The sequence below is a fragment of the Penicillium soppii genome (genome assembly GCF_028829465.1).
Source record: "Penicillium soppii strain IBT 18220 chromosome Unknown utg000004l, whole genome shotgun sequence".
Classification (NCBI taxonomy): Eukaryota; Fungi; Ascomycota; class Eurotiomycetes; order Eurotiales; family Aspergillaceae; genus Penicillium; species Penicillium soppii.
Window position 1 is genome coordinate 5209373 of NW_026643234.1, and position 26425 is coordinate 5235797.

The 26425-nt window shown below is 49.6% G+C and overlaps 16 protein-coding genes across 16 annotated transcripts; 7 read left to right on the plus strand and 9 right to left on the minus strand.

Annotated features, from left to right (window-relative positions):
- Positions 1–336: 336 nt before the first annotated feature.
- Positions 337–1517, plus strand: N7529_005410 (uncharacterized protein; the record flags this gene model as incomplete). The annotated part of the gene is made up of 3 exons (XM_057240937.1): positions 337–501; positions 577–1061; positions 1133–1517. The coding sequence occupies 3 exons, from the start codon at positions 337–339 to the stop codon at positions 1515–1517; spliced, it is 1035 nt and encodes a 344-aa protein (XP_057100232.1).
- A 373-nt stretch (positions 1518–1890) lies between these two features.
- N7529_005411 (uncharacterized protein) lies at positions 1891–3303 on the minus strand (the record flags this gene model as incomplete). The annotated part of the gene is made up of 1 exon (XM_057240938.1): positions 1891–3303. One exon carries the CDS (start codon positions 3301–3303, stop codon positions 1891–1893), a length of 1413 nt encoding a protein of 470 aa, XP_057100233.1.
- Positions 3304–4017: 714 nt separating this feature from the next.
- Positions 4018–5073, plus strand: N7529_005412 (SDR family NAD(P)-dependent oxidoreductase; the record flags this gene model as incomplete). Its single annotated transcript, XM_057240939.1, has 3 exons — positions 4018–4147; positions 4168–4740; positions 4802–5073. 3 exons carry the CDS (start codon positions 4018–4020, stop codon positions 5071–5073), a joined length of 975 nt encoding a protein of 324 aa, XP_057100234.1.
- Positions 5074–5540: 467 nt separating this feature from the next.
- N7529_005413 (muramidase) lies at positions 5541–6048 on the minus strand (the record flags this gene model as incomplete). Its single annotated transcript, XM_057240940.1, has 2 exons — positions 5541–5657; positions 5788–6048. Coding segments are annotated over 2 exons (378 nt in total), but the record flags the coding sequence as incomplete, so codon positions are not given.
- A 470-nt stretch (positions 6049–6518) lies between these two features.
- On the plus strand, positions 6519–7367 carry N7529_005414 (o-methyltransferase; the record flags this gene model as incomplete). Its single annotated transcript, XM_057240941.1, has 3 exons — positions 6519–6960; positions 7030–7153; positions 7292–7367. 3 exons carry the CDS (start codon positions 6519–6521, stop codon positions 7365–7367), a joined length of 642 nt encoding a protein of 213 aa, XP_057100236.1.
- A 1744-nt stretch (positions 7368–9111) lies between these two features.
- On the plus strand, positions 9112–9544 carry N7529_005415 (uncharacterized protein; the record flags this gene model as incomplete). The annotated part of the gene is given in 2 exon segments (XM_057240942.1): positions 9112–9256; positions 9267–9544. 2 exon segments carry the CDS (start codon positions 9112–9114, stop codon positions 9542–9544), a joined length of 423 nt encoding a protein of 140 aa, XP_057100237.1.
- Positions 9545–10684: 1140 nt separating this feature from the next.
- On the minus strand, positions 10685–11094 carry N7529_005416 (uncharacterized protein; the record flags this gene model as incomplete). Its single annotated transcript, XM_057240943.1, has 2 exons — positions 10685–10982; positions 11057–11094. The coding sequence occupies 2 exons, from the start codon at positions 11092–11094 to the stop codon at positions 10685–10687; spliced, it is 336 nt and encodes a 111-aa protein (XP_057100238.1).
- A 742-nt stretch (positions 11095–11836) lies between these two features.
- N7529_005417 (Major facilitator superfamily domain general substrate transporter) lies at positions 11837–12283 on the minus strand (the record flags this gene model as incomplete). The annotated part of the gene is made up of 1 exon (XM_057240944.1): positions 11837–12283. One exon carries the CDS (start codon positions 12281–12283, stop codon positions 11837–11839), a length of 447 nt encoding a protein of 148 aa, XP_057100239.1.
- Positions 12284–12835: 552 nt separating this feature from the next.
- On the plus strand, positions 12836–13786 carry N7529_005418 (class I SAM-dependent methyltransferase; the record flags this gene model as incomplete). Its single annotated transcript, XM_057240945.1, has 3 exons — positions 12836–12876; positions 12953–13124; positions 13202–13786. The coding sequence occupies 3 exons, from the start codon at positions 12836–12838 to the stop codon at positions 13784–13786; spliced, it is 798 nt and encodes a 265-aa protein (XP_057100240.1).
- Positions 13787–14280: 494 nt separating this feature from the next.
- Positions 14281–14703, plus strand: N7529_005419 (uncharacterized protein; the record flags this gene model as incomplete). Its single annotated transcript, XM_057240946.1, has 2 exons — positions 14281–14457; positions 14584–14703. The coding sequence occupies 2 exons, from the start codon at positions 14281–14283 to the stop codon at positions 14701–14703; spliced, it is 297 nt and encodes a 98-aa protein (XP_057100241.1).
- A 314-nt stretch (positions 14704–15017) lies between these two features.
- Positions 15018–15449, minus strand: N7529_005420 (uncharacterized protein; the record flags this gene model as incomplete). The annotated part of the gene is made up of 1 exon (XM_057240947.1): positions 15018–15449. One exon carries the CDS (start codon positions 15447–15449, stop codon positions 15018–15020), a length of 432 nt encoding a protein of 143 aa, XP_057100242.1.
- Positions 15450–15613: 164 nt separating this feature from the next.
- N7529_005421 (uncharacterized protein) lies at positions 15614–15805 on the plus strand (the record flags this gene model as incomplete). Its single annotated transcript, XM_057240948.1, has 1 exon — positions 15614–15805. One exon carries the CDS (start codon positions 15614–15616, stop codon positions 15803–15805), a length of 192 nt encoding a protein of 63 aa, XP_057100243.1.
- A 1635-nt stretch (positions 15806–17440) lies between these two features.
- Positions 17441–18887, minus strand: N7529_005422 (Zn(II)2Cys6 transcription factor domain-containing protein; the record flags this gene model as incomplete). The annotated part of the gene is made up of 2 exons (XM_057240949.1): positions 17441–18754; positions 18825–18887. The coding sequence occupies 2 exons, from the start codon at positions 18885–18887 to the stop codon at positions 17441–17443; spliced, it is 1377 nt and encodes a 458-aa protein (XP_057100244.1).
- A 1317-nt stretch (positions 18888–20204) lies between these two features.
- On the minus strand, positions 20205–22354 carry N7529_005423 (uncharacterized protein; the record flags this gene model as incomplete). The annotated part of the gene is made up of 3 exons (XM_057240950.1): positions 20205–21361; positions 21696–21945; positions 22064–22354. The coding sequence occupies 3 exons, from the start codon at positions 22352–22354 to the stop codon at positions 20205–20207; spliced, it is 1698 nt and encodes a 565-aa protein (XP_057100245.1).
- A 482-nt stretch (positions 22355–22836) lies between these two features.
- Positions 22837–23312, minus strand: N7529_005424 (uncharacterized protein; the record flags this gene model as incomplete). The annotated part of the gene is made up of 2 exons (XM_057240951.1): positions 22837–23060; positions 23120–23312. The coding sequence occupies 2 exons, from the start codon at positions 23310–23312 to the stop codon at positions 22837–22839; spliced, it is 417 nt and encodes a 138-aa protein (XP_057100246.1).
- Positions 23313–23737: 425 nt separating this feature from the next.
- N7529_005425 (uncharacterized protein) lies at positions 23738–25456 on the minus strand (the record flags this gene model as incomplete). Its single annotated transcript, XM_057240952.1, has 1 exon — positions 23738–25456. The coding sequence occupies one exon, from the start codon at positions 25454–25456 to the stop codon at positions 23738–23740; it is 1719 nt and encodes a 572-aa protein (XP_057100247.1).
- Between the last annotated feature and the right edge of the window lie 969 nt (positions 25457–26425).

Consider the following 26425-nt stretch of genomic DNA (forward strand, 5'->3'; position numbering starts at 1 on the left):
AAATACTTCTGACCTCCAACGATAGATAATGCCTGAAGCTGGGGCCACCAGCCGCTTGGGTTTCAGAGATAGTGTGGTATGTTGGACTAGTGCAGAGAGCCAACATGGCCCCCACGTAACTCCGCAGGGATTATGTTTGTCATAATTAGGTCGGAGTTGCATGCATGTCAGGCCAAGTTGCTCGTGAGTGATTCTCTTCGCATTAGCTCCTTCGCCCGTTCCGTCATTGTTGCCTTAATTGCTTCCGCCTCTCCTTTCTTCTCGGATCCGCGCTCCCCAATCCATACCTATGATTTCGCCAACTTCGCTCCAGATCCGAGAGATAACGGTCATAACATGTCCTCCGCTGAGTCTGATGGCAACCAACAGCCGGGGCTCATCGCGCTTTGTGTCGTGATGCTTGTATTGGCTGTGGTCTCGGTCGCCCTCCGCTGCTGGTCTATCTGGGGCTCGCGCACTCACAAGTTTGGTTATGACGACGCATTTGCCATCCTAACATTGGTACGTGCTGTTCCCTAGAGTTGTTTTTCTCGAGGTTTGATGCACAGGACTGTGTGGTAATCCTGTGTATCATAGCCCTTCATCATCGCCGAGTCGGCCCTCATATTCTACTGGATCTCCCTGGGGTTGGGTCGTCATTCAGCCACTTTACCCGTCAGCAATCAACTCGCGGGCCCGAGGATTATCTTCGCCGCTGCCTACTTGTACGATGCATGCATAACCTTGCCCAAATTATCGGTGCTATGCTTCTACGACCGAGTGCTCAGACGGGGAGCTACCTGGGTCCGGCCTACGCTCTGGGCGGTCGGTGCGCTCTGCCTTTGCTGGCTGATAGGCGCCTGGTTGGCGACCACCTTCCAGTGCTCGCCCGTTCATGCCTCGTGGAAAGCCGTTCCCGACGCTAAATGCTTCACGCAGTGGAAATTCTTTACTGGGACTGCTGCACCCAGTGCGATCCTGGATATAATTATCCTTTTGATCCCGCTGCCACTTCTCTGGTCGTTGCACATGACTAAGACGAAGAAGTTCATGCTAACTGGCCTCTTTATTTGCGGTTACTCGTAAGTTCCCCGAGCGCATCACGAGCGATCCGGTCATCAGCAGCTTGCTAACCAGCCTCGACATGTGCCAGGGTGGTCATTTTGTCTGTCGGTCGCCTCGTTACTCTCCTCAAGGCCGGCTCTGCCTTGGAAGCCGACCTGACTTGGAGCACCATCGAATATATCTGCTGGGTGCAGTGCGAAGGCCCGATTTCTCTTATGTCCGTCTGCCTCCCTAATATTATGGAACTCGGACGCCGCCTGCGAAACAAGAATAAGCAACCCAGTACCAGCATGTCATCATCTGCGAGCAAGCAAACTGCGTCGGACTTGTTGAGTGGCAACCGATCATTCCGTCCTCTCGAAGAAGACAGACAAGCCATCCTGATGGACCGCATTTCGGGGACTCCGAACAGACACCACTTTAAAACCACCATCGAAGCAAAGCGATCAGTCTCAGAGTGGGATAGTGTCTGACGGATCGGAAGCATAGGTGCACGCAAACCCCATATAAGTCAGTCGTCCTTTTGCCACCTTGCTTTTATGTGAAATATAGGATTTAAACCTTGGAACAGGGCGGAAAAGAGGGAAGTCTAATAGTGTACAGAGTAAATTAAGCTAAGATATTCGAATAGAGCCTATATCTTTGATATTAGATATTGTTTTACTTCTAGATATAACCTTGCTAACGTTGTACGTGAAAGCTTACAGTCATAGTAAATGGTAATCATCTGCCAGTAAGAACGTGGGTTGGCGCGATGGACTCTAAAACCTGCCGTAGACATACAGTAAGTTTACAGCGGAAGGCTTGTAGTTCTATCCTCAACGACTATTTGAATCTAACATTCCTCTACTCCGCCACCCGCAATTGTGTCAACAAGTCCGCTTGAACGTCTTGTAAAAACTCTGTCATTTGCCCCGGGGTGTGGAAAGCCTCATTATACACTAGCCGCAGTGTCAACTGATCACGGAACGTCCACACAAAAACTACTCCTTGGCGCGAAAGTATTTCCACGCCCACTCCGGCATTCGTGATGCTAAACCCGCGCTCCGGGGTTCCATATTCGCGCTCCAGATATTTCTCCATGATCCCCATGCTGCTGATGTCGATATCGCTAGGCGGCTCTGTCGGTGCTGGCAGGTTCTTAATCACCTGGACCAAAGTGGACGCATACTCCCGGTGCGCCTGGAGATACTCGCTGCTGATACCCTTCTCATACTCCGCCTGATACATGCGAGCATTATCCTCCCAGCACCCGGGGGCGTCAACCCGAACCAACCAGCCGGACGTGTATAACCCAGCTGCTGCTGCGGGGGTCGAGTACGGCTCAGGCAAATACGGCCGCAGCGACTGTTTGATGGTGCTGGTGTAGTGTCGGCCCTGGTGCTCGGCGATCGCGTGCCGGAAGTTGACCGCGGCCAGACTGGCATGCACGGCAGCCGTGATGCCGACTCCGCGTGCTTTTGCGGCGGTTACAACAGCGGACGTAGTGGCCGGCGAGAACTTGAGTTCGGCGGCCCGCGTGCCGGAGGGTACGCTCGAGTCATCCCCGGTATAGGGCACCCCGACTGCGCCCGCCGCCAGGGCAAAGGTGCCGACTGCCCCGTGGGCGATAGCTTTCTGCTCATCTGTCGCGGTGAGGGGCATGTTACCGGCCTCTTCGACTGGCGGTGCCAGCCGTACGACCTCCGATCCCCAATGGAAGGAATCGAACGGGTCTGGCAGCGTCCCCGAGAGGAGGGTGTCAGCGTGCGAGACCATCAAGTCCACCAGCTGGCCGAGGAGGAGCAGGCCGCCGACTCCATCCATGCGCCAGTGTGCGGTGTGCAAGAGCAGTTCACTCGATTGGGGGACGTAGTACAGTTGGGCGTCAGCAGTTGGTGCAATGGTAGGAATCACCTCGTTGGCGGACTGGGCGTCAGCCTCCACGGTAAAACTCTGCGAGGCCCATTTGCTAAGAGCGTCGGCAGAATCAGGAACCGTGTAGACGACGTTGTAGTTGGAGTCCGGATGCGCAGCCAGACTGGGGTGCTGGAAGCGCAGATGCAACCAACTATAGCGGATGACGGTTGGTAGAAGGTCAGGCGAGCCCGACAAAGCCGTGAATGTCCCACGAGGACTGATGGCGGCCGTGTAGTTCACAGCCCAGTGCTCACGACTGAACGGGTGGCCGGGGTCACTGACAAGTTTGATGAACACCTCGTTGGGACCAAGCGGCCGGGTGAAGGTGTTCGGCGAGTGCTCTGCTGTCGTCCACGGCATATTGAGGCGAGGGAGATTGCTGGGTGATAAACTCAGGACGGACCTCTCGTTGGACATGGTAGTGGATTAAATCTAAGCACCTCGAATCTCGGCCTTAGCCAAAATGGCCCGATGGCGTGTCTCCGAGAGAATACTATCATTATTGGAATAGGGTGATGACGGAAGACCAAGCGTGCCGGCTGATCACCTGGACCCATCCTCCGTACAGGATATAATTATTGAGTGCGTGGCCCGATGTAACCTCAATAGAGAGCTTACCTCAATTTAGCATTAGCTCCGTGCGCCCAGTTTCATCGGTCGATCGTGGTGCAAGGAGAGGAACGACCAATCAACGGGACTCCCGCCGCCACTTCCGCCAATGCGGGCCGCAACCCCTCAATTGACGTTCCTCCTCGATATCACATGTTATTGTATTCAGTAGGGCACAGGTCGATCTGGGTACCATTTCGGTACCCCACCGGGCCAGTCTTGGCCTTGGTAAGACTCACGATAACATCCTCGTCCTTTAATCCCAAACACCGGGGCCACTAATTTATTTGAGTAGTATTGGCCCCTTTGTGTGAACCAGAATCATACAATACCATGCATGACAGCCACTAGGTTTACATTCAGCCCCACTGAATGTGTGAGCTGGACGACACAGCCCGATAAAGAACACTCAATTCGACACTAACTCCAGAGGTTGTTAACCACAATTCGCCGTACATAGCCCCTATGCAGGTGGAAGGTGTCGCTCTAGTCCTTGGTGCTGGTATGCTGTTTATTTTGTCCCCCTTCCTGGTTTTCGTCTGCCTAGCCAATGCCAACGCCAAGTCCATGGCCATTTCTTTACGCAAACTGACAGGTGGATCAATCGAACTATAGGAAGTGGCATTGGGCGCGCGGTCGCCTATGCGCTTGTCACACAAGGCCTCACCACCCTAGTCTGCGCCGACATCAATCTCTCTCAAGCCCAAGAAACCGCCACATCGAGCTACGCAGTTGCAGGGCGAGAAGGCTACGAGGCAACCGCCTACCATGTTGACGTCCGTGAGGAGGCGCAGGTGCAAGCGTTGGTAGCGAGAGCCAAGGAGCAGCATGGCCGCATTGATATCTGCATAACTACAGCCGGGGTGAGCCAATCCAGTCGTGATTTTTTCTCCGTGCTGGATGATTCTGACCAAGGCAAGACCGCGGCTGCCAATCAAACTCCGATCAGCGACATGAGCCTGGAAACATATAGGAGCATGGACGAGGTGCACAATATCGGGTGCTTTTTAGTCGTCCGCGAGGTGATCCGGGCAATGACCAGCCAGGAGCCAGTTTCGACTAAACGGCAGAACCAAACTCGGGGTTCAATTGTATTATTAACCTCGCTGGCCTCGGAGGGGGCGTTCCTCGGAGTGGGCAATTATATCGCAGCCAAACACGCCGTCAAAGGACTGGTTCAAACCGCCGGTGAGTCCTTACTTTCGTTTGTTCCGTTTGTTCAATTACATGGGTTTCTGACTTGACAGAGAAGCTCTTGAAAACGCGCGCAATGGTATCAGAATCAATGCCGTTGCTCCCTCGTATGTTTCGGGGCCGTTGATGGAAAAATTCCTGGATGGGGCACCGGCCGTCAAGGATGCTATGCTGGGTGATTTGCCGATGAGACGATTGGCCGACCCAGAGGAGGTTGCCGACGCGGTGGTGTTTCTGGCGTCTCAGGCTGCCAGCTATATCAATGGGCATACATTGGTTGTGGACGGGGGATCGTCATTGCAATTGTCAAATCAGCCTTTTTCGTGACAATATCTGCTTTCTATTGATCGTTCTTCGCGAACGGTGATGGGGACTAGAAGTCCAGGCGGCGCCTGGATAATTAATTGCTTGGTCTTCCCGTCGAGAATTTGGACGAGGCTACGGCAGAGGGCATCCATATGGGAGAGCAAAATGCGGTTCCGTTCTCGCATTGATACCAAAATCGGCGGCCCTTCAAGGGGAGGGCTACTAGGCTCAACCCTTGTGTAAGAAATTTAGATCATCAGATGGAGTTTTCAAGTATATAAGTTATCATACTGTGACCATATAACCCAAATCCAATCGACTAGTTATGTAAGATATTCGAGATATCGGAAGGGACAAGGACTTCAAATGTACAAACTTTCCCATCTCCACGGGCCTGTTGTGCTGGATCAACCTACCGCAGTTTCTGAATCTCCGGAGGACGAGAATAATACATATCCTAGTGATTGGAATCAGTTATATGGACGAACGATATCTCTATCACGGTAACGCACATTCATCCAACCCACATCATGTTCGGTACATCCCTCCAATGGATCCTCCTCTAGCTCGGCTCCAGTGCGTTCATCCTCATCCAGCTCCTCCGGCTCCCATCAAACGAACAAACTCAGTGTCCTTATCATCATACGGGGCGCTGAGTACCGATTTTAAGGCCTCCTGGCCCACCATAACGAAAGACCGGTACCAGCCAGCCCATCAACGGTTCCCATTCTGGACACCATGTTCATCTTGCAGTGCAGTCGTCGCACACTGATTGAAGTGGTCGCGGAGAATGGCAACTGTCGCGCCCTCAGATGAGCGGTCTTCAAAGACCGTTGGAGCAAATTTGTCGAGGTCTAGACCATTGTAACACTCGAGAATTTTCGGAACGGGACGGAGGAAGCGCGCAATGAATTTCTCCCAGTCAGAGTCGTTTTGGTCCGTGCACCGATAAATCACAAAGCCCCCGGACGTTGACTGGCCATGTAAATCAGACATCTCACAGCGAAGTGTTAACCATCGTTCCAATATGAGCATATATAGAGTTTTCAAACTGATTCATCAGTCCGAAGGGTTATAGGAAATAATAAATTGAAACTGAAGACTGCCAACGGCATTAGGGCCACTCTTACAACGCCGGTATGTGGGAGGGGGGAGGAAGGTATTAAAAGATCACATGATAATCTGTCGAGGGTCGATCACCTTTTTCCTTTTATAGAAGGCGGCATTGTAGAGTATGTTTTAGTTTCGAGGCTGTTTAATGTTCTGGCCAAACAGTTGGCATCTCGATGGTCACCTGGTTCTAGCGGCCCATTTCCTCGGTATGACTGTTACCAAGTAATGTGGATATTTGACCGCTCACGGTGCACGACTACTAACCACCGTGAGCAACACGCTACGTGCATGCGAAATGTCTGGTGGGCGCCGTCAACGTCGATATAGCAGACACATCAAAGACCATCGGACCCATGGTACTTGAAGACCTGGACAGAGCCTGCGTTGCTCGCACCGACTGTCTCCAACAGGTCCTGCGCGTCTTGTGCTGTAATGGCATCTTCTGCTACGAAGTATCGACTGGTTGCTTCGGCAATAATCATACCTCGGCCTTGCTGTTGACAAATCATTGGACACAGTGGCGCAACAGGGTCATGCTCTTCGGCAACCAGTTCTACGATATGGCACGTGGAATCCCGGATTCCCTGATGGGAGGACTGTCTCGCTGGCCCGCTCAGATCAATTTTGAGACTGACGAGAACATGTTCATCTACTTCCAGAAACAGGGCTGGCTATCGCAGCTACCCCGTACCCTTGGTGCTGGGGCTTCCGCTCAGGCGCCAGGAATCTTGGTGGATTATCCGTGGGAGGAAGTTGCCTATGAAACGGTAATCGACATCGGTGATGGTGGTGGTGGTGCGCTGGTGGCACTTTTGCTTAGGGAGCGCTAACATATGATCGGAGGCTTTTACGACCTTCCGGCAGTGGTCAACTACATAAAGCTGGCTTTCCATTTTCCAGAGGGTCAATTTGCCGACCTGGAACCACGTGTTCCGGAGGAAAATATCATTGCAGGGGACTTCTTCTCATACATTCCCCCGTCCAAGGTGTACGCGATCAGACGGTGTCTGCACGATTGGAAAGACGATAATGCAGTAAAGATTCTGCAAAAAAATCGGAACGCCCTTAGGCTGAGCCCGGAAAGTAGACTGGTGGTTCTGGAATCGATTTTGGACTATATACGTAGTTCGCGGCTGTCCCGTTATACGGATATGAACACGATGGTCGAAGCCAACGGTTTAGAGCGGACGATAACAGATTAGCGGAGACTGGCCAAGAAGTCCGGATAGATGATTTTAAATGTGCACTATCTGAGGAACGCGTGGCCATGTGCAATCGATATGAGGCCACTGATCGAAAGTGGTGTGTTAGATAGCCCGTTGACCTAGGTGAATAAGCAAAAACTACTGGAACTTGATAGTCATATGACAAGATTTCATATAATTCAAGCTGCACGTAGTTATGATTAATAATGACCTTCTTTTTGTAACTACCAAGCATCTGATATGACAGCCACCTTGACCGTCCATGTTGATTTTACGAACTGTGGGGTTGGTCAACACAGGTGTGGAAGACGATGGGTAATCAACAACGAAGCGTACGAAACCGGGTGTCGAGAGGTTCGATGACAGTCGACAAACATGCTACGCCAATGGACTGGCCAGTAGACAACACAGCATGAATTGAAACGGAAGCAGGGGAGGATGGGGTGGTGACGTGAGAGAGTGAATGAGGGAGGATGGGAGATGAAGGGTGCACTCCATGACGATCATTTTGGGTTTTCATTTGTATTGGGATTTGTATTGGGATTTGTATTGGGATTTGTATTGGGATTTGTATTGGGATTTGTATTGGTATTTGTTTTGTGGACTGGCAGGAAGGAAATGGGCTGATTTCCGCACTCTTTTCCAATCAGCGTCTGTTTCCTCTTTGGGTAATACCCCAGCTCTGGTGTCTGGCTACGAGTTTTTGCTTCCGCTGGTGGAAGCGCCTGCATAGTCATATGCAACTAGTTAGACTGCAACAGGTTAATTGAACTTTGATTGATCAATTGATCGATTGGGTTGGTCAACAGACTGCTAATTCACAATTTCTACCCGGATGCCAATAATCGTCACTATTCAACTTCTAGAATAATTTTATCTGCGGCTGGTATAGACGGGCCGAGCTTCGGATGCCGAATTCTGTGATGGCCTGTTCCGGAAGGGTTCCCTTCGGTCGTCGATTGGCATATTAGATTGAGCAGGGCTAATTGTACTGTTTTGGTATTGATTGATTGACGCGTGGGAATTAGTATTGAACATTGTCATCTTATGATCCGTCAATAAATGACATAAAATGGGATCCGTAATCATCATCGCCGGGATTGTTCTCATCGTTTCTGTTCTGGCAGCAGGCAATAAGGTCTGCAATCGTGTTATATCAGCTGTGGTCCAAGTACGCAATCTCGTATCCGAAATTATATCTAAATAAAGCTCAAATTTATATTTTATAGTGGTTCCTTCTCCGGAAATACCCAGTGCGGCATCTGAATCGAGGTACACGTCTTATTTCATGCCCCTATACCTAGCCCAAGGGGTAGAGCGACATAGGAAAGTTTTTCGACGCCATCGAAACCAGCGAGAAATGGGGAAAAAGGCATGGCACTAATTACCGATTTTGGTCTGAGGTGAAGCCTGGAATGTCCGTCACACATGATTATTCAATTATCCATATTCCAACGTTGCATAGGTAGCTATTTAAGGTAACAGCGTCTTGACCAATGCTAAAAAATAGTAACATTGTTTATAAGGACTCGGACAAGCAATACAAAGCTGTTAAAAGCAAATCAGAATATCTCATGAGCCAGGTTCTGGGCAAATGCGTGGGACTTGTGAGCGGCTAAGAGTGGAAAGACTTGCGAGCCGTGAGTGGGACAGCCTTCTCACACAACAACGTCTCCAATTATGCGAATTTGGTCCAAACCGCGTAAAAGTCCATCTTCGGGACTGCGCAGAAAGGGGAAGGATGCATGATGGACTTATCGACCCGGTCGGAGACCTGAAGATGCTTCCCTTCTTGGCCGTTGCCGACTTGATCTATGGGGAGCTCTCTCCGGATATGGAAAGGGCGCTGCAATACTTAGCTTTTTCACGAAAATATATTTACACATGTTATTCAAGGTGGTCTGAGTCGCTTCGAACTCTCCAGGTTCCTCCCAACAAGATCCAATCGGACACTGCGCGAGTTTGAGACCAAATGGAAGGCATTCAGTCGCATGGCGTACCAGTGCGCCTGCGACCCGTCCCTGACTAAGGCCCCTATATTCCAGCTGTTCGATGCCCTTTACAAGGGCACTCTCAGCGCGGAGTATGTACATCACAATCTTGACGAGGCGCTGTACGCTGACCTGGATGTGACAATGGGGGCCCTCTCGTGGAAGCTTGATTCTGGCATCTGACAGCTACGCACAGACCAGGTTGTGAGAGAAAATCTGTGAAGTACGCTGGAAGAAAGTTGAGCACTAACATCTTCTCAATTCGACGTCTTTTCTCTCTCACTGCATTTCCGAGTCCTCGCGTCTCAAGCCTCTGGTCGCCTTTTTGTGTCGCAATCGGCTCCCACTGAGCGAACGATTGATGGCTACGTTATCCCAGCAGAGACAAACTTTGTGGTTGATTCATACTCGCTCAACATTCGCAATGAGTTCGGCGATCCTGATGCACAGGATTATCGACCTAGTCGCTTTCAGACGGTGAACAGTACCGATGCGCGCTACAACTTCTGGAGATTCGGGCTTGGACTTAGGTAATTCATCGAACGGTATATAGTGGATGTGGTGGTTTGTGCCCTACTCGTAGAGTTGATAGAACAATGGGAGTAACATCTAGCCAAGGATTTGGTAGGTAGGGAGTGGAAACGTGATGCACAGACATGGATTACCCATCCGCAGATGACGCTGATCTGCGTCCCTATCTTGCAGGAAAGGACCAATAAAGATTGAATAAATGGAAATGATTAGGTTGTGTCTCTTGCGTTAAACGCAGCGTCTTTGTCGAGTTATCACATGGCTGTCATCTGGTAGACCTGTGCAGTTGTTGATCATTTCTGAGCTAACTCTCCGTGTTCCTATTTTCACCGATGGTTTCAGTCAATGCATGGCATACTTCGTTGTTTGGCCTGTTTATCTTCCTCTTCTCTTTTCTGCAATTGACTAAGTGGTATGTTGGACGCCTTAAGAAGATTCGCCCGGGCTCCAAGCTTTGAAATAATCATATTGTGGATCATTCTATTATTTGAAATCACTCTAACAATCTCTCAATTTGGTAAACCTATTATCAAAAGTTTATCTGAAATTCCAATGATTCAATTAAGAAGCATATTTAGGTCTGAACATATGTAAAAGGTTACTGCCAGGACCCTAGATTTTGATGTTTCCAAACAAACAGATGTCCAAAGATAAATAATCTCCAATGCAAGTTACTTAGTTTTCGAGCAAGAACATTAATACACGTGGGCAGATGTGAAGTAAACCTGGATGCTGACCACCACTCTGACAGCGATAAATGACAAAGTCGAAGGAGAGAAAACAGTTAAAGAATCAAATAACGGATCTCGCATCAAATTCAGATTCCAAGGGGCTTTGGGTTTTCTCATCAGTCGCATCCATGATATTTGACGATTGCGTTTCACATCTCAATCTCTCCCACTTGAGCAACAGAGTCAATGGATAGTTCACAGCTAGTAAGGATGTTTTTACCGCAAAAGCACCCTTGATGCCATCCATATGGGCAGTCAGAATCCCGGGCAGTACATTTACCGGAAACCACTCCCTTAGTTCGGACGCACCAGCTGAGAGGACAAGGGAGGGGTATGTTTCGGGAGCGGTCTCCGCAATTCTGCGCAAAGCGTATTTCCCAATCCAGAATGGGCAGCAGAGACAGAAATTTAGCCACAAAGAAAATGGAAAAACAGTGTCATTGCGTGCTCATTTCGGCCGTCTCCACGCATGCCGTGTTGGCCATGATGGGAATCTGCGATATAAATCCAGTCGAAGCATCAGCCAAGATCTGCTATCTAACTCACGTGCCAGTCGAGGTATCCTGGTCAATTGTATAGATCAATCCTCCTCACCGCGCTGAGAGCTGCGATGATGGCCATGAAGGAAACAAATCGCTGGGTGGCACTGATAACGACACCAGAAATCATGGAGAAGATACCGCCAATCAGGAAAGGTAAGTTGCGAACACCGGAGCCGATGAGAGATGCATCGCGAATGGATTTGAAGTAGATTGGCAAATAACGAATGAGAACGATAAATGCTCCGGAGTTGAAAAGACGACAGCGCAATTAAGAAGGACTCTGCGGCGTTTCAACAGACGGGGCACGATGGAGGTGCGCTCCCCAAGCCACCATTCGTTGAAGCCAAACGCGATAAAAATTAAAACAAAGCCAATCAACGTACTAATAACGCTGCTGTCAGACCATTCCTTCTCCAAACCACCCCACCGTAAGCCAGAAGGTAATAGACAACGGCACCGATGATGAGAACGCAGCCACTTAGGTCTAGCTGGGGAATTTTCTCTCTCCACGGGGTTTTGATCGGCTTTGCCGTTTCAGGGGTTGAGGAGAAGATGACGATAATGAACGCGGCCGGACCCCCGATAGGTAGGTCAATGTGAAAGCACCAGCGCCATGTGACATTTTCAATAAACGCACCTCCCAGCAGGGGCCTGACAAAGGATGCCAGCGCTTAGGTTGCTCCCATAACACCCTTGAATGCAGGTTGATGCTCTTGAGCGACAGTATACCCAATGATAACAAAGGTACCCGTACAGAGACCTGCACCCCCGATGCCAGCAATTGCACGGCCAACAATTAAAGTACCACTGTTCGGGGCAATGGCACAGATAAGACTTACAACTTCAACAATAATTAGAGACAGACGATATGATGATTTCAGGGGGAAGTACTTGAACACCTTGCCCCAGGTTGTCTGCAAGGCCGCAAGTGTCAAGAACCTGACCGAGCCATACCAACCAATGTCGTCGATACTGTGATATTCATTCGTGATATAAGGATTGGCGTTCGCCAGGATTATTGAGTCGAGGTTGGACGTGAACATGTCCATGAACAGAGCGAACATGGTAAAAGCTAGCCGGCCGGGGCCAGGTAGCTCAGAAGCGACGCCGTCTACCATTTATGATGGTAGTAATTGTTTCTAGTTGTGTTGAAGTTCGTAGATTTATAAATGTGCTCTCAAGGCAATAGATACAAAATTCACCAAGTTTGAGATGTTGTAGGATCGACCAATCGGCCCTTCGGACCTCTACTACTTGGCTTTCCAAATTTGGCTAGTGGGCGACCCTTTGACTTTGCTGAATAACAAGCTTGAGATGATCTGGGCCCCGCTAGATCGGCCCGTTGCCTTCGGTCCGCTGTGTCGACCAATGGAAACTAGGACATGGGGAAGTAATAGCCCCCGCCCCACCCCCGTCGCCACTTCGGATTGCCAGGGCGGATCACGATCTGGCCTCCGTTTGTGTTTTGTAAGCGGTGGTTCTCACACAATTAATAACTAAGCTGATCACATGGTAATTCAGTCATTTAAATACGTCTGTGGTGATGCCATATCACTAATTCATTAATGCCCATCTGGCGATATTACGCAGCTGCACTGGTGGCCATATTCGCTTTCCTTCTTCGATATCGAAACACACTTATAGAAGAAGCATTCAACCTTCCTAGTACAATGGGAGAGACACTTGCCGGCAAGAACCAGGCATATTGGAAGTGAGTCGCGAGCTATGTAGAGACTCCCATGACAGACGAACGAAGAGGATAGATGCTGATTTCTGACTGTGTCTAGCCAAGCCTCCCAGCTTGTGTTCAAAGACAAATGGGTGCACGATCTGCAGAACCAGATTTCCGAGTTTTTGACCGGTAGCGTTGAATGGATCGGCGTTCGGCCCAATACTGGCGAGGATAGCCGGCAGACGAAATTAATGGATTATGCCTGTGGAAATGGCATTGTTTCGCGCGTAAGTTGTTGAGATCGGTCGACGAGTGAAAATTATCACATTATATGCACGTTATACTGACTGATCTTTTTCTACAGTCCCTACACCATCTATTTTCTAAATGCATTGGAGTCGACCTGTCAGATGGCATGCTAGACAAATATCGTGCAACCGCTGCGGAACTAGGCCTCGATAAGTCACACATGTTGGCTGTTCAAGGTGACCTCCTGGCTCCCACAGTAGGACCGACTAATCCTCAACTCACTGAGGAGGAGCTGAATGGTTTCGATTTGGTGGCTATATGTATGGCATTGCACCATGTCGAAGACATCGCTTGGGCCACCAAACGTCTCGCCGAAAGACTGCGACCAGGCGGTGTTCTTCTCATCATTGACTGGGCAACGCTTGATTTTTCAAATCAGACTGAACAGCAAGCTGGAGTGCAGACAAATTGGGAGAATCACCACCATCACCATCACCACATGCATGACATCATAGATCCAAAACATCCTGCAGCGCATACCATCTCCCACGACAGCTTTTCACGGGATCAGATATTCTCTCTTTTTGAACAAGCTGGCTGTGGAGAGTCTCAATTTGTGCTGGCGGATCGACTATCGCCCGTTCCCGGCGCCCGGAGTGGGGAGATGCAGCTGTTCTGGGCTCGTGCAACTAAATTGTAACATATGTTCAAGGATAGTGTGTGCATTACATAGTGTGTACATTACACTTACATATTGGTCAAATTTGAATTTATTGATTTAAGATATTATTATGCTCAGTGTTCGAATGTAAGTAAAGAAGACAAGAGAAGAATACCTACTTAAGGGTACTTATTCAACGACTGATCTAAGCCCTAGGTGATACAACATTTGAAAATTATTTCTTTGAGTCATAGAAACAGACTTTTCAATTACAATTTACCTTCGAGTGAATCCTTAAAGATGGGGGAAATGATACTTCAAAAGTACTCCTGTGCATGACTAATAACCCCATGGAGTATTTTATGTCCATGTACGCATACTCAAATTATGCAAATCGATATTCTAGTCGTCCCTTCTTTCAGACTAACTCTCGAGTTATCCTTCGGGCTACAGACGCCGCTCGTCTTGACCCTCCCGTCCATATCCCATGAGCATCCCTTGACAGGCTCCAAATCCCAACATTTTGTTAACACATGGCTGCCACAAAGGCCAGCACCTCGCGCTCTGCAAGAAGCCTTCATTTGCACATCATTGCGCCTTCTCCATATGGCTGGATGGTCTTGATTTCTGACTGGACATGGCCCTCGCCTATGTCCACGAAGAAACGCTCATGGTGGAGCTCGGATGAATTTGGAAAGTACCGCGCATCGGTATGGTAGAGATCAGTAGGGACAAGGACCGCGTGTTCCTTTTGCATGTGAGATTGTGGACTTATCGTTTGCTTCGAGTGGATTCACATGCTCCCCCCTTTATTGCACTGTACAGTCTTTCTGCAGGCGTTTGAATGGCCATGGGGCTGGGTCAAGACGGAGGGACTCAGAGTAGCAAGACTTGAAGATAGCACTCTTTTTAAAAAGTCTCTTCCAGTCGATCTGCAACTTATTATCAATGATTAAACAGGCAGGGGCAATCTCCCGCCGGACATCCTACAAGGGCCGGGGGTAGCCTGGATGTTTCGCAGCATCCAGTGAACTACCGAGTTGGAATTGGCATTAAGTCTATCCCCGTTACATTCTTTAGACTTCTTCGGTCGTATATTATCATTAGTGCTAATTGAATGCGGCTACTAGACAATAAAACAGAAGAGAAGGAAAGAAAATACTTACGCCGATAATATAGACAAGTCTACAGCAGCACGAGCTTGCATCGAGAACCCTCGCGCGGACCAGGTTTTCTGTCGTTGTTTCATCAACTCACTGACGTTCTCAAATCACCCTGATTCCGCAATCGAGTCGGCCACCGGTCCAACAGCTTCCATGTTCGTGTGCCACACAATGAGCTTCTCCAGAATGCGGGCCCGGGACTTGCGCGCTTTTGCAATCGATGGCCGCCAGCTCGGGTACCGAAAGGTAAACTCCATAATATTTGCATGTAATTGCCAAATATCTTCCAAAAAGTCCGTATGGGAATCCACAAAAGCAAGTGCCATAATCTCCGACGAGCTCAACACGCCCACGCAGTTTCGGATGAGCGGAAAAATATCGGCCTCGATAGTCCCGTCGGGTCGGACCTCGACATTTGCCGCACGCTTGCAGCTCCGCACCCCTCCAGAAGCGAACGACGGCATCAGAGTCGACGGCGCCGTTTCTTCTATATCGGTCAAGAGCTTTCTCCATGACCGTTCAAAGCCCGGACCTTTCATCAGTTGCGTGACGAAGGTGTTCTGATGGATAGTTGATAACACTATGTGCTTGTAGGAATAGAAGAAAAATGATAATAAACTATCTAAAATAGTGGCCTGGATGCTCATTTTATATGAGCATGCCGGCATGGCAAACATGCTGACAAAAGAAAGGTGCAGACACAATGCATCATATTCATCAGCCGATCAAAGTGTGTTATCGTCTGTGGTACTTCAACGGATGGGAAACTAAAGATCTTGGTGATAATATTCGATCCCATAGTCCTATGCTCGATGACGGATCCGGGCAGCGCAAAGAAGGGTCTCATCAGCGATTGCCTATGGATGATGCGAGTATCGACGCCCAAACATATTGAGATTAAAGATACCATGAATGGATTGTTCACTACAGATTGCATCGACATTAGTCTTTGCCCTTTAAACTTCCGCCAACGCGCGACATACCGTCTGTAGCGCAGGAATCTATCTGTATCCTAGATAAACGCCCACACATGGCCAATAACTTGCACCCCGAACGGAGCAGGTTCTTTCATGGACTGTTTGAGTTGTTTATGATTGAACTTTCCATTCCGTTCAGGGACATCGAGAAAAATGATCTAGAACGTTTTTCGATATCTATCTAGCATCGCGTGCACCCTCGCATTGCAAAATTAAAGGGACTATAGACAAGTGAATAGCTAGAGGGGAGATGGGAACATAGGGTTATTTTGCTCACCAACATTGCAAGTATCCCAACAAAAAGAAGTGGTCTCATAGGCTCAACCACCCCCATGAACTTATATAGCATGTCTCGGCCGAGTTCGTCATAGCCATGGTGAGACAGATTGGCAGTTCAACAAATCAACAAGATGGCATTTCGTATAAATTCCCAGATTCATAATCAGCCCTATCGAATAAATACATAGTAAGATGAATCGGCCGGTGTTTCGTCTGTTCGGTGTCTAATCGGCGGCCCAGTGTTTCGGTGCGAGAATATCGGTCCGACAATTGTGAACTTCTGTGGAGATAGTATGCTAACAAGCTCAATTACTACCAACTCAGTAAATCTCGTTATGAGAGGTTTGGACTACTCATTCACGTATAACATTTTTAATACATACCTGACACCACATTTCTTCTAAATGGAATTTATCGAATATACTAATATTTGATCCATTAAGAAGGGAATCATTTCTTGGCAAAATCAATCTCTTAAGATATATATACATAGTGCCAATCGGAGGTCTGTGAATTAGTCCTTCATAATCGTGACCTCAAGCATTACCGTCTGATACCATATTCATAGGTGGCGGCGCGGTCTGACCAAGGCTGCAGTACTCAATACCAGCAGTAACGGCACGTCGTCTCTAGGTCAGATCGAGCTTCGCGAGGACTGAGAAGTGATTGTGAAGGTCGGACTAAGCGGTGAAAATATGGCGGACTATCGCCCAGGGAGCTAGTCAGACGGGTACAAAGTCAGAGGGTTACACGTGCTCGACAGAAGAAATCTGTAGTCCTGGTTGGAGAGGCTGCCTTCGTCGCAGCTCGAGAATTGAAACTAGGCGATGTGTTGATGGAGACAAACAGTGCCCCGTGGAATGAGCGTATCCATAAGTATCCCAAATGATGAAAGGCTTGCGGGTCGAGCTCGGTGATCTACGCGCTATTGTGTTGAGTCGTAGTGTGCCATTCCTGCATGAAGTCGAGGATCCTTACCCCGGAGACGTTGGCCGGCGCTGCAGCTGAGTTGCTTAAGCAAAGCCTCTTGCACAAAGGCGTTTAGATTCAGTACCGTAGCTGGCTGTCGCGATCGGGTACACGGACTGAGGCCTCGATCCAGGTAGGGTACACAGTGTTGGCAAGCCGTTCCATCGTTACTAGTGTCATTAAAAGGGACCAAACACATACTCCTTCGCACTTCCGCTGTGAGGTAGGTTTTGTGTATTATATGCCGGAATTACTAAGAAAGTATTACTACTTCTTGTATGAAAATGAGAGAATTGAGTTACTCGTCACTTGTGGCCGCACTGGGCAGGAAGAGCGGCCAGAAGCTCCTTGGCCCGATATCCCATCTCCTGGTACCACTGGGTGTGTGCATGAGTCGATGGCGTTCTGTACTGAAGTACTCCACGGCTGAGCGGCCCACTGTGCAGATTCCCGCTTTGTCTCGGTCGTTGTAGAATCTCCTGACTACAGTACTGGATGGTTTCAACGCATCGTCGTAAATCACGCCGCACCATCGCAGCCCGGAAGATCTCTTGTTCATCCGGATCGAACTCAAGGCATCCAAACTGAAAAAGCGGGGGCTCTGAGCCCCCGCTGATGGACGATCTGAGACTAGACCCACCACCTGGCATTTCATCTATCCCAGACGGTTGCTGGAAAGGACTCTTTTGCCAAGGCACTTTGTTCTGATCTGGCAAGGAGACGGTATCGCCTTCGCCCGCGGGGCGCTGGATAGCGAGGATCACGAGTTCATATAGCCCTACGGCTAAATCCATCACAGTCGCCACTAAGAGCGGACAACTCTGGCAGCGTCGAAATTCGTCGGTCTTACTTACCTCCCGTACCTTAACCATCGCCTGCCGGTTTAGCCGCATCGCTTGATCTATTAGGACCCGGGGGACCTGGAGCTGCTCTTCTAAACACTCGATGATCCTCATTAGGGCCGCGACATGAGGGTACTGCGACACCACCGACCGATCGCGATAGCTTGAGGGGACTTTCGCGTCGGTATTTTCTGCTGATCTGGACCGCACCGACTCCGCTGTGCGCCCCTGGAATAACCTTAGCAAATGCTCATCGGACATTCCCGACGTGTGCCAGCTAGCTAGCAATGTTTCTAACGGTTCGGGCGCCGCGGATGTGCCATCGGAAATGGAGATCTCGTGAATCTCTGGATGCGCATCGAGTAACAAGTTCTCATTTCCTGACCATAAAGGATCGGTCGCGCCGGGCGGAACCAGCGGCATATCCGGGTATTCAGTTAAAAGATTCTGCAGATTACTGTTGATCTCCGTCTCGGGAGAGACGTTAAATTCTCCCATCGCGAAAATGGGACCATCCACTGTTATATCGTTCACTGCGGGAGGGGGGTTGCCTAGCATAGACACGCTGGCTAAGGGTTGTGGGGAAGACCCGCTTTGTGAAACCGATTGATGTGAGATTGCGCTGGGTGGAAATGACGATCGTGGACGGGGAACCTGGTCACTCGCGTCCATCCGTCGTTTCTTCGGCGCACGCCCTACCATCGACACCCGGTATTCGCATGAGAGGCCGCCCCGGCGACAGCGTTCACAGCCATACTTCTCGCCGCTGCAGCGGACCTAGAGATTCTCACCACAGTCAGGTTATTTGCGTATGGATAACCATCGCTCTCATCGTTGGTAGACATACCTTGGCGGCATAGCACTCCGTGCAGGCAGACCGTAGGCGCAAGGGCTTTGAAGTAGCCAACATGGTTGATCCACTAGCTATAGAAACCCGCAGTGCGATAGAGCGGGAGAAAGCACCGCAAGTAGTATATTTCGGCCGGATGCTCAAAGAAGCCTCGAGAGGTTTCAGAGGGACGACACCCGTAAGAGGCTAACTGTATAGAGTCTAGCGCGGAGATCAGCCCCTAGGGCCAATCATCACATGATCCGAATGCGATAACGCTCAACACGCCTCGTCCCTGATCAATCACTGGTTCACTGGTGGGCCCCCTCAGTAGCGCCAACTTCGCGTCTTGGCAGCCCAATAAGATAGATGAGCAATTACGAGCTAAGCCTGGACGGGCGCGCACGGATGCAGACAACAGTTTGCATGGTGGTAACATCCCATCACCTCCATGTCGACACTAGCAAATATTCACAGGTATTCGCATTTTCTATGAGTCGTTTGATGAGCAATTATGTGATCCAGACAAAGTCGTTGACTAGCAAATTGAAAAAAATAGAAATTGAGACCGAGAATATGTAGAGACACTTTTGCGATCGACCGGCTTGTAGATATATATTTTTACAAATCTTGTCGAATATACGAATTCACTCGCAACATGCTGCCTATCAATCATCCATTTTGTTTGAGAATTCACCTTTATTGTATTCAAAAGTTACTATATAATTGGTAGTTGGACGTCCAGGGTGGAGCTTTTGGCTATGCACTCCAATGTCCGACAGGATTACCTCACCAAAGGCTTGGGCATTGGCAAACGCGTAGAGAACATGGGTCAGCCGCTCGGCGGGGATATCTTGGGGCTGGAAGTTGCGAGCATAAATGCTCTGATGGTGTGTGATCTGTTGCTCTGATCTAGTGGTGGCGTACATAGATGAGACTCATACCTAGTTCACAAAGTAGGCCACGGAGCGATTCAAATCCATCAACAACACGAGTAGCAATGTCAGTCGCATTGGTCTTAGTCAAGGAAGGGATTTAGGCAGCGTTGGCCTACCATGCTAGGCCCAGCAAATAATGAAGGACAAAGTGCTTGGTGAAGGACTGTCAGGGCTTTATCCGATGAGATGGGTCGGTCCAGCGTGGTTTGAGAAAAGAGAGACTTGTCGAAATGGCTTCGAGGAAGCGAGAACTCAGACTACTTGTACTCGAGGTCGATAAAAAATCCCCCTGATATACAATAGGGTATTATCAATACCTCGATTTTCCACAGTATATAAGGCTACATTATAGAAAAGAAAATCACTGTCACTGCAATTCATTCCAGCATAGTTCAGAAATAGATAATCCAGTTCGTTACAATCAATGTTGAAATATGTTGGGATAATTAGTCCCAGCATATCACAGTAACTGGTCAAGAAATGCCCGGGCACTGGTCTCAGCCATGACGCCAATGTCGATGCAGCGTTTCCCTGTTTGAAGTGAAGCCCGCCGCACGCGGAGGTCCTTCTCTGCCTCCTCAATCCGTTTATACCACGTGGAAATATCGATCCCAGGCACGGTCTCGCGCAGGAACTCTGTAAGCCCGCCTACTATCTCGACGAGACCAAGGACGGGGACGGGCCTTTGTTGTTCTTGCTCGGGTGCAATATCGGCAGAGGAGGCTCCCCCGTATGCGAATCGCAAGATGGCCTTGTCAGAACTCGAACCCACGGAACGCAGGCATGATAGAAATCGGAGGGCAAAGCGCTTGGAGTCGAGAAGGGTGTTGCCCATATCGTAGTAGTGACTGTTCTGGTGGTCTGCGTCTGTGACATCTGAACGCTGATGATCCACAAATGAGAACATGTGCATCACGGGAAAGACTTGGACGACGGCGGAAGTCAAAGTGGTAGTCGAGGGCAATGTGAATTTGCGGCTGCGCAAGGATGTCGAAAACGCGCAAGTCGGATAGATGATTTTGTCGCGGAGCCACCCGGAGTCACCGGATGACCTCCCCCGTAGTAGCAGCTGCGTGCAAAAACGAGCGGAGGCATTGTCACTATCCCTATCCGGTCCCTGCAAGAAACAGAGCTGTTTGAGGGCCGTTGACTGCGCCAGGGCCGCTACTAGATTACCGAGGTCTCCCTCGTCTCCCTCTAGCTTGAACTTATCGACGTAGAGGCCGAGCGCAGACGCGCTGCGAAGCTCGTCGGATGTAACGGCAGCAGCGATCATAGCGGGTGCGAGTTTCCTGAACGCGACCCAGTTAAGGTGCGCGCGTCCGGCGTATGCAACACGCAAAATATGGCCCGAGGCCTCCGAGGACGGGCCCAGGCTGTCGGGCACCTCTTCGAGCCGCCGCTGCAGCTGCTCGCGGAACTCAGCGCGCAGTTGGAATTTGCCGATTGTCCTTTCGCCGAGGTGGAGGTCGGCGGGCTCCTGTGTGAGAATAAGCAGACTGTCGATGGCGCGGTCTATGTGCTCATTTCGCAGCGGGTCGTCGAATATGGATAAGCGCGGGGATGATGAGGTCGACGCATCTTTGGCGCGGGTGGTGGACTTTAAAGGCCAGAAGTCTATTTTATAAGTCAGTAAGTGCGGTAGATATGCGTGAGCATTGAGAAGTGCGAGTAATTCACAGACAGTCGGAGATGCTTGAGATAATATTTTGCGAAGATGCTCTAGCCTGATTTTCAAGCTCCGGCGGCCAAATTTCTACCCTTCCTAAGTCAGCACATACACATCATCTTAATCTCATAGGCGACCAGGTAGCGTGGAAATAGACATACAGTCTAAGGCTACAGCATTAACAAGCGGCCTATCCTCTAGTCTTGCCGCGGGCTAAAGAGTACAATGTCAGGCTCCTTCTTAGGCGGGGGTCTTCAACGGGGTCCCAGCCACCCGCCTCACTGTGGTAGGAAACCTCAGCCATATAGCGCACAGAGAAGCCAACAATGCCGTAATTGACGCCGCTGTCGAGGTCGGAGATATCGAGAACGATAAGGCCATACTCGGTGCAGTTGCCACGGAACACAGTGGATAGCGGCTGGAGCTGGATGTTGCCAGGGCGCGTGCTGTTGCTATTACGGGCATTGGCATTAGCATCACCATCATCGCGCGCAACCTCAGCAAAAGGCACGTCGTTGTAAAGGGGAACTCGCTGAGCGCGTCACTATGCCACGGCAGCTCAGGCAGTATTTGTGGCTTCTCCGATCGCTGGGAGCCATCAGGCACGACAAAAGGGGGCTGCGGTGAATCTGGAATGCTGGGCCGCTCACTATTCTCGGTCTTGTTGCCCCCTGAGACCGACAATACCAGTCCTCCGCAAGTGCCCTCTCTGCCTCAAGCGGCGCGCGGTTCGCCGGGCCCGAGAGGATTTCGATCAGCGCGAGGGTGTCTGCCACGACATGCTCCACGCGTGCCATAGATGACAATGAGGTGTCCACGTCGTTGCCCTGGCGGTAGGCCACAGCCAAGGGGCGGCTGGCGCTATGGGGGCCGACATTGGCGACGACGGAGAAGAGGAAGGACCGGGGACTTCTCGAGTATAGACACTTGTATCCGAGCATTATATTATCTACAAGACGGGACGATTGACACACGTAAATGGTCCAGATAGCAAACAGCTGGGAAAAAAAGGAGAGGAAAAGTGCATCACCCTAACGTTTATTTTACAGCAGCCTAGTTTAGGTGTCTGGCAAAAGACGGCTAGCTGAGGCCTAGCGGGACAAAGTAATGGGGCCAAGCGATGGCTTCTTTGACTTCTTATTCAGGTTCCGGTTCTGCTTTTGAGATTGGATCCTACAAATTGACCTCGGATATCATCAACTCCTATTAAATCTATTTACAACGCGCGATTATCTGATGACAGTTCCAGTCCTAAGGCGAGGGTGGGGAGGGCTTACATACTACGAACCCCCGAGCGTCGGGGATCTCCCTTTAAAGGTGTCGCTAGGCTTATGTTCTAAGGCAAAGATCCTTGTACTCGGCCAAGAAAACAGGTCTGAGTGGCCGTCGGACTATATCTCGGACGCTAAGTGCTAACCTCCGCCTAAGTAGGTAGTGGTCCGCGGATCACTATGAAGGCGTCTGCCATCGCCTCTGTAACGGCAAATCCAGTTGCATCTGCTCCGCCGGTAATCACGGCTACCTTATTGTATAGCCGAAGCTGTTCCATCACATTTGAAGGCGTGCCCGGGAAGGGTCGCGGAAATCCCTGGCGAACGAAGCCATAATCTTGAAAGTTCATAGACACTGTATCAGTCTCCGATGTTACTGATATAAAATGCAAAAGAACAAAAAGGGAGAGATTAAAGTTGAAGGTGCTTTTAAACCAATCTCCCGACCAATCGTCCTTATTTGGGCGGCACTCGGGCGACACACGTTCGCTTCGGCCCAGTGACGCCCGATGCTTGTCGGCCCAGTTCTGTCGGAATTCCAGACCGAAGCCAACACGATGTTATTTGGAAAGTTATTAATCCCGAGGTGAGTATTCAGCAACGCTTCCAGGAAGGTGAGAATTGACATTGTGAGGTCTTGAGCTCCCTCTTCATACAGTACCTCTGAAGCCAGTGGAACTCTTGGATACCCTTTTTCGTCGTTTTGAATATTACTAACACGAGAGTCTAGAAAGCCAGTGGCTTTGGCTCTGGGTTCTGCCGCTAAGTGGGAAATGGCTTGCTTGAAACTCAATTTCCCCTGCAGAATTCCGAACACTACAAACAGAAAAGCAGAAAGGATATTGGCACACTTTTCGATGTGGTACTTGAAGTGTTGCTGTATAGTTACCACCGGATTCTCTTACTCCACAATCATGAATTTATACAATGGCCATAACCGTGTTGATTACTTAAACCGACATGCTCTCCCAGCCACATACAATATATCTTAGTGCATCCCCAGTATTCAACCGAAAATTTCTCGTCCTCTCTTCTCGTGCTCGTAGACTATGATTACCCAAAAAGTCTTTCCCTGCTCATCATCACGGAGGTGATAACAGACACTACCCCAGCCACAAGTGGAACAATAAACGCCCGTGCCATCGCCGATGTAATTGCATCAATGGCTTCAGTTCGAAGGTCACCATTCAGCTTTTCGAACAGTGTGCTCTGGGCCCCTGCGACAGCATTGTGTATCTCTGCCTGGCTAAATCCCTGGCCGTTCAAAACATGGTTCAGGTTCCTCACTGCATTAGACTGGAATGCCTGGCTAGCAATCACGAGGCAAATAACAGTAGCTCCAATTTGCGCGACATTCTGCAGGTTGATGGCGCTGAGGATATCACTGGGTTTCACTTTTAGGCTGCCCACGGAGTACCCTAGCTGCATGGTCATGCCCGTCCCGACTCCCATAAGAATACTAAACCCGTAAATTTGGGCGGCGGGTGTCGATGAAGAGAGATAAACCACAAATAATGCACCCGCCACGGTCATCAAGATCCCAGAGATCAAGCAAATTGGCATATAATACTTGATCTTAGGGAGTGCCCAACCTGAAGCCAGATTGAACGTGATGGTGAAAAGCAGATATGGAAGCAGTCGAACGGCGGCCATCAACGATGTGTCATTTCGAGTGAATTGGAAGTAGATGGGGATGTAGAAAGTCGTGAAGAACATGCAAGTATTGGCACAGGTTGTTGTGATGTAGAACAGGACCTGAGTCCGAGACCTCAGCAAGTGTCCAGGGAACGATCTGCGTTCGGGGGTTGTGAATATACAAAAGCCCTGCTGTATGGCGTAAAGAGCAAGAAGCACTGCCCAAACCACGATCATTGCGATGGTACGTCTATCCCCCCACTTCCAAATCCCACCAGCAAAGAGGAATCCTATAGCAATGGTCGCCCACATTCCGGCACTGAGGACAAAGCCAACATAATCCAAACTAAGCAGTCGGTCTTTGAGGGACCTTCCTGGAGCTGGATGAATTGCTGGGAGATAAAACAGGTAAACAGGGGCTGTTATAGCACCGATAATCAGGTTGATATAGAATCCCCATCTCCAGGTTGCAGAAGAATCAGAGAAACCCCCGCCAACTACTGGGCCCAGGATAGCCCCCAGTCCCCAGACAAAGCCGGTACCGGCAAGATATAAACCGCGTTCCTTCCTAGTCGTCATTGCAGAGAAGTGATTGAGGCCGCCCAAATATATCCCTGTTCCTCCCGCGCCAGCAATCACACGTCCGACGATCAGGGCACCCATGTTTGGGGCTCCACCGCAGAGGGCGGAGCCACCTTGGAACAACACAATTCCAGCAATGTAGAGTAACTTCATATTGAACGTGGTGAAGAGGAAGCCGTATGGAAGAATAACGGCAACGGATCCTAGAGGAAAACCAGCCCCAATCCAGGCGAGCTGATCGACCTCGTGGAATCTCTGAATCACTGCACCCTGGACATCTGCAGCAATAGTCGTATCAAGTCCATACATCAGGGCCGACAAATACAAAGCAGCACAAATCAGAAACCAACGGTATCCAGTGATCTTTCGAACATCTTCCTCGCTACTCCCGGAATCCTCTGCGTCTCCGAGTCCTTTTTCGTCGTTGGTGGGTTCAGGGAAACTGCCTTCTCCTCGGCGAGGAGGGGATTCGTCGGCATTTGCGGAATGTATTGGGTGGCTTTCGATGTCTTTACTCATGCTTGAGGCCGACAAAGGTGTTGTTGTTCCAGTCATCGTGAATTGTTGACAGGTGACGGTCTTTCAGATGATCGCTTATGAAATTGGGTGATGTGATGGCAGTTATATATATCACAACAGCCAACCATCTATGCTGGCAGGACCGTGACTGATGAAGTTTCTTCTCCCTTTCTTTTAATTTTCTTTTCCTGTTTTTGTCTCCTGAGTAATATCGTGATCTAATTCCAGGGATAGCAGGGGGGTGTCGTCTCGAGTATTCTGCAGACGGTCAATCCGACGTTATTTCCGTTATGGCCGATGAACGAGATGCTGGTCCCTGGTCAAAAGGAGATGGAAAGAAAAAAAGAAAGCCCAACAATGAAAGATGACGGAGCGGGATTAGGAGTTAGGAGCTGAAAGGAACTAACGCCGAAGAATTCGATAAGTTATTGCAGCATGAAGCCCGATATTCGTCGGCCGACACACCAAGACCCACCGCGTACACCCGACGCGTATTGACTTGTATCTTTTTGAGCCCACGATTAAGGCATTACTAGTATGAAGTGGTTATTGGAAACGCGGAATTTCTACTATAAACCAGCCTTGATGGGAAAGAGGTTTCAGAGCCCTCCAGGGACTGTATATATCCTTGGGTGTTGGTGGTTGGAGATCGAGGGCTGAACTCGAAAGTACCTTCGGTACTGTAATATTAATACCATATGTTGCCGAATCGGGTGGAGGTGTCTACGGTATATGCAGGGCTATGATGCAGTAGAGCAAGGGTTTCAAATCAGTGATTACCCCAAAGTCTGAAATTAGTTGGTCTTAGCGCGAGCAATTCATAATCGCACCACGCCTTCACCCTTCCGGGCTTTTGCATGTATGTACATAGAGTCGAGAGATTTCACATGCCCGATTGAATGTCTCAGTTTCGATCACTGCAAACTTTCACACGAATTAGAAGAGAATGCGCCTGCGCGGTACTCGGAAAAATAACAGATTTAGACAGGAAGTTTTAATCTTCTC